The 5,896-nt window shown below is 45.5% G+C and overlaps 1 protein-coding gene across 1 annotated transcript in view; it reads right to left on the bottom strand.

The window, feature by feature from the left end:
* Positions 1-1,336: 1,336 nt before the first annotated feature.
* Positions 1,337-5,896, bottom strand: part of LOC107694471 (lysosome-associated membrane glycoprotein 1-like) — a 14,013-nt gene continuing 9,453 nt past the window's right edge. Inside the window, exons 8-10 of the mRNA XM_016494168.1 lie at positions 4,007-4,073; positions 2,868-3,035; positions 1,337-1,744 (exon numbers count right to left, since the gene is read on the bottom strand). Of these exons, the coding sequence (XP_016349654.1) occupies positions 1,605-1,744; positions 2,868-3,035; positions 4,007-4,073 (375 nt within the window). The 3' untranslated portion in view covers positions 1,337-1,604. The remainder of the gene's footprint in view (positions 1,745-2,867; positions 3,036-4,006; positions 4,074-5,896) is intronic.

Raw genomic sequence — 5,896 nt, 5'->3', positions numbered from 1 at the left:
AATTAATTCACACACGCAATCGCTCTCACTAATGCATTCATATGAATGTAATCTTTACTGTTCTGCTTTATCTGTATCTGATTTAGAACGAGCAGAAATCTGTGAGAAACATAACGACCCAAAGACAAAAGAACTGATAAAAAAGAGCTGTTATAGGAGCAATAGTCATGTGGGCAGCGCTGTGCACAAGGTGTTCCGAGTCTCAGCTCCAGACATATTTGTTCATTAATGACGCCATCAGCGACTAGTCGACTCGACTTTCATCACATAAAACTCAACTTTAAAAAATCAGAAGTCGTTCAACCCCTAACACACACACACACACCTCTGACCTCACAGCACAGAAACACACACACACACCAATGACCACTGCAGCTGACCCGACCTCACAGTGAACACACACATTAATGACCACTGCAGTTGACCCCTGACCTCACAGTGAACACACACATTAATGACCACTGCAGTTGACCCCTGACCTCACAGTGAACACACACATTAATGACCACTGCAGTTGACCCCTGACCTCACAGTGAACACACACATTAATGACCACTGCAGTTGACCCCTGACCTCACAGTGAACACACACATTAATGACCACTGCAGTTGACCCCTGACCTCACAGTGAACACACACACACCTCTGACCTCACAGCACAGAAACACACACACACACACACACACACACACTAATTATCTGAACAAATAAACCTGCCAAAATTAAATTTCTTATGATTTTTCATTCATTTTGTTTTAGACCTGGACATGTTTTCATGAGATTTACTCATTTGCATGAGTGTATTTGTGTGGGCAGCATGTATTGCCATGTTTCTGGCCATGCTTGCATCATATGCCTACATGTTAATCCCGTGTGTGTCTTTGTGCAGAGCTGCCAGAGAACTGGACAGACACGCGGGAGACGCTGCTGGAGGGGATGGTCTTTCAGCTGAAGTATCTGGGCATGACGCTGGTGGAGGAACCCAAAGGAGAAGAGCTCTCAGCCGCTGCTGTCAAGAGAATCGTTGCCACAGTAAGAAAAACATACACCATCACCAGCCAATGAAAGACTGAAATGAATGACAGGGCAAAGGTCTTGTGCCCTTTTAAAATGTAGTCATTCTACTTTCTTCTGAGGTCTAAAATATGTAGGGCTGTAGCTATCGATTATTTTAGTAATCGAGTATTCCACAGATTATTCCATCGATTAATCGAGTAATCGGATAAGTATTTTTTCTTTATTAAAGAGCAATACTAGACATCATCAGCGACTAGTCGACTTCGACTCGACTTTCATCACATAAAACTCAACTTTAAAAAATCAGAAGTCGTTCAACCCCTAACACACACACACACACCTCTGACCTCACAGCACAGAAACACACACACACACACACACACACACACTAATGACCACTGCAGCTGACCCCTGACCTCACAGTGAACACACACACATTAATGACCACTGCAGTTGACCCCTGACCTCACAGCGAACACTCTCTCACTCACACACACACACACACGCACACACGCACACACTCCAGTGCATGCAGTTGCAGTCGATCGCAGTGCAGACGGAGGAGGAGGAGGAGGATAATGAAGATGATCAGATGGTCTGGTATCCGGCGTGTGTCCGCTTCCTGCCGATCAGATACGCGATGAGGACGATCAGCACCAGACCGGCCAGAGCCACACCCACGATGATGGGGATGAGCATGTTCTCCTGATCCACGCGACACTCCTCCACTGCGCGCACACACACACACACACACACACACACACACACACACACACACACACACACAGTTTTTAAATCAAATTGACAGTTTTTACATTTTTAAAAGGGTGATGAACTGAGAAACCAAAATTCCCTTGATCTTTTGACATAAAAGGTCACTGTACTATAAACACACTCAAAACTCAAAACGTTCTCGTTAGTCTATAAACTGTTTATATTGAAGGCAGTCTGCCAAAACAACAGCTTGTGGAATGTGCCACTTTATGACATAATAGTGTGGATAAGCACCGCCTCCGCAGAAGAGGAGTGACATCGCTGCCTGTTTAGCCCCACCCACCGATTATACATCGCTGCCTGTTTAGCCCCGCCCTCTGATTCGCACATGTAGTGTGTATGAGAGAGGCAAACGTGCAAGTCTACGCAGAAACCAAACGATAAAGATGCTCTTAAGACAAGACGCTGTTCAGTTCCAAGTTGTGGAAAAAAAGTGTTTGCATTGCCTTCCGTCTGATCCCAACGTTAGGAAAGAGTGGATAAACTTTATTTTGAATGAAGATACAGACCGCGTCAGTGAGAACTCGGTCTTTTGTTCACTTCATTTTACCGCCGATTCATTTACAAACAAGGCACGATTTGACGCAGGATTTTCCGAAAGATTGAAACTAAAAGACGATGCTGTGTGACTATATTGGATCCGACAGTAATGTCACAACACAAGTGTGAGGAACTGTTTTTATTACATGATCACTATTGCTTTGTCTGTTAAACAGATCGTTTGATATGCACTGAGTATTTATGCATTTTTAACCTAAATCACAGCAGCATCCATCTGTGAGGAATGTACGCTGTTAAACAACTGTTAGCCAATCATAGCAGCTCGTTTACTTCAGAGTCTACAATCCTTGTAGGGGTTAAAATCAAGACAGAAAATAGCATATTACTTATAAATTATGTTTTTGATGTAAAAATCTTGATAACATTATAAGTGGAGCTCAGAGAACAGTACAACACAAAAAACAAAGGCAGTTCATGACCCCTTTAAAAATAAGTTTTTTTTAAGATCTGCACAAATGAAGAATTGAGAATAAAGTCAGTGTTGGACTGCATCCGATCACGAGCGGCGGTCAGTACCTGCAGAGAAGCGGCTGGCGGTGACGTTGAAGGGCTGCAGCTGCAGTCTGAAGGTGTTTATGGAGAAGCTGGGCACAATGGAGAGCGTCTGCTCCGCGCTGCACATGTACGAGCGGCCCACGCTGCACTGCAGGAAGTTCAGAGAGCCGTTTCCCTCCACGAACCGGTCTGCAGCAATCACATTTATTAGTGACAGCAGTCGTGAGGAAACACCAATCACACAGTACTTGATTAAACTGAAGCTCTGGGAATATTCTGGATGATCACCCTTATTCTTCAAAGCAGAAGCACGCCGTTTTCTGTGAATGTGCCGCTCTTACATTAAAAATAAAGTGGATGAAGGATTCAAAAAGTTAAACATGTTCAAATCATTTTATAAATATTACTCCGGCATGTTTAAGAACATGAAATGTAAGAAATTGAATGAGACGAGTCTTTTAATGCAAATCATTTAAAAAATCTGTAGCAAAACTAAGGTAAAAATGAATACTTCATGATTAAACAGAGAGGTTTATTAAGGTATTTTTTGTTTACTTTTTGAATAATTTTCTATATTTTCAGATGCTCAACTGAGCAATCAGCATGTATAAGTGTCATCTATCATCAGAGGTCCATCTTTACACCAAACGACAGAATCTGAAATGCTGCATATAGACTGCAAAATTATGCATTAACACAGCTTAATTTGGCACAGAGCGTCAAAAACTATAAAAAAAAAGACTGACTGATCAAATGCTAATAATCACATTTATTCATCTAGTACTTAATAAATCAGTGTTAAATTGCTATAATGAACCTCCTTTCTGTCAACATGTTTAAGAGCTCTGTGAATGATGTTTTATGGCATCAAATGAATAGTTCACCCAAAAATAAACATTCTGTCATCATTTTCTCACCCTCAAGTTCCAAACGGTTAGCCATTGACTTCCATAGTATTTTCTATAGTATAGAACTCAATGGCTAACCTCAGCTGTTTGTTTCTGTGAACACTTTTAGGTGAACTATAACTTAAAATTTTGAAAAGTGAATTTTAAGGATCCGTGGATGTCCTGTTCCTGCAGCTGAATCTGTACATCAGATATTAATTAAGCAGATTTAAAAGCCTAATTAAAAAGATCTAGTGCACTGAACAGCTGTACCTGTCATATCAGGCCAGAAGGCAGAGACGTTCACAGCACTCAGGTAATACTTCTGTGTAGTGGAGTTCTGCAGCAACACAAAACACCTCCATTATCATCATGCTACCATTACAGGACACTCTTGCACACACTCTCACACACACTCGCACTCTCTTGTGCACACTCTCATGCAATTTCTCGTGCACTCTCGCTCTCGCGCACTCTTTCACACACACTCTCGCGCACACTCTCGTACACACTCTTGCACACACTCTCGCGCACTCTTTCACACACACTCTCGCGCACACTCTCGTACACACTCTTGCACACACTCTCGCGCACTCTTTCACACACACTCTCGCGCACACTCTCGTACACACTCTTGCACACACTCTCGCGCACTCTTTCACACACACTCTCGCGCACACTCTCGTACACACTCTTGCACACACTCTCGCGCACTCTTTCACACACACTCTCGCGCACACTCTCGTACACACTCTTGCACACACTCTCGCGCACTCTTTCACACACACTCTCGCGCACACTCTCGTACACACTCTTGCACACACTCTCGCGCACTCTTTCACACACACTCTCGCGCACACTCTCGTACACACTCTTGCACACACTCTCGCGCACTCTTTCACACACACTCTCGCGCACACTCTCGTACACACTCTTGCACACACTCTCGCGCACTCTTTCACACACACTCTCGCGCACACTCTCGTACACACTCTTGCACACACTCTCGCGCACTCTTTCACACACACTCTCGCGCACACTCTCGTACACACTCTTGCACACACTCTCGCGCACTCTTTCACACACACTCTCGCGCACACTCTCGTACACACTCTTGCACACACTCTCGCGCACTCTTTCACACACACTCTCGCGCACACTCTCGTACACACTCGCGCACTCTTTCACACACTCTTGTACACTCTCTCACACACACTCGCACACACACTCACGTACACACACACACTCTTGCACACACTCGCACTCTCTCACACTTGCGCACATTATCACATGCACTCTCGCGCACACTCACACACTCTTGCGCACATTATCACATGCACTCTCGCGCACTCTCTCACACACACTCTCTCACACACTGTCGCGCATTCTCACACTCGTGTTCACGCACTCTCACACTCTCGCGCACTCTCTCAACACACTCTCTCTCGCGCACACTCTCACGTGCACTCACACACACTGTCGCGCACTCTCTCACACTCGTGCAATTACTCTCACACTAGCGCAATTTCTCACGCACTCTTTCACACTCGCGCACACTTTCACGCACTCTCTCACACTCTCGCGCACTCTCTCAACACACTCTCTCTCACACACACTCTCGTGCACTCTCACACACACTTTCACGCACTCTCTCGTGCACTCTTGCGCACTTTCACGCACTCTCACACACACTCTCGCGCACTCTCTCAACACACTCACTCTCTCGCGCACACTCTCGTGCACTCTCACACACACTCTCGTGCACTCTCACACACACTCTCGTGCACTCTCACACACACTCTCGTGCACTCTCACACACACTCTCGTGCACTCTCACACACACTCTCGTGCACTCTCACACACACTCTCGTGCACTCTCACACACACTCTCGTGCACTCTCACACACACTCTCGTGCACTCTCACACACACTCTCGTGCACTCTCACACACACTCTCGTGCACTCTCACACACACTCTCGTGCACTCTCACACACACTCTCGTGCACTCTCACACACACTCTCGTGCACTCTCACACACACTCTCGTGCACTCTCACACACACTCTCGTGCACTCTCACACACACTCTCGTGCACTCTCACACACACTTTCACGCACTCTCACACTCTCGCGCACTCTCTCAACACACTCTCTCTCTCGCACA

The sequence above is a fragment of the Sinocyclocheilus anshuiensis genome, unplaced genomic scaffold (genome assembly GCF_001515605.1).
Source record: "Sinocyclocheilus anshuiensis isolate Anshui unplaced genomic scaffold, SAMN03320099.WGS_v1.1 scaffold2585, whole genome shotgun sequence".
NCBI classification, from domain to species: domain Eukaryota; kingdom Metazoa; phylum Chordata; class Actinopteri; order Cypriniformes; family Cyprinidae; genus Sinocyclocheilus; species Sinocyclocheilus anshuiensis.
The sequence above is the reverse complement of the archived record's forward strand: the minus strand, read 5'-3'. Positions and strand labels throughout refer to the sequence as shown.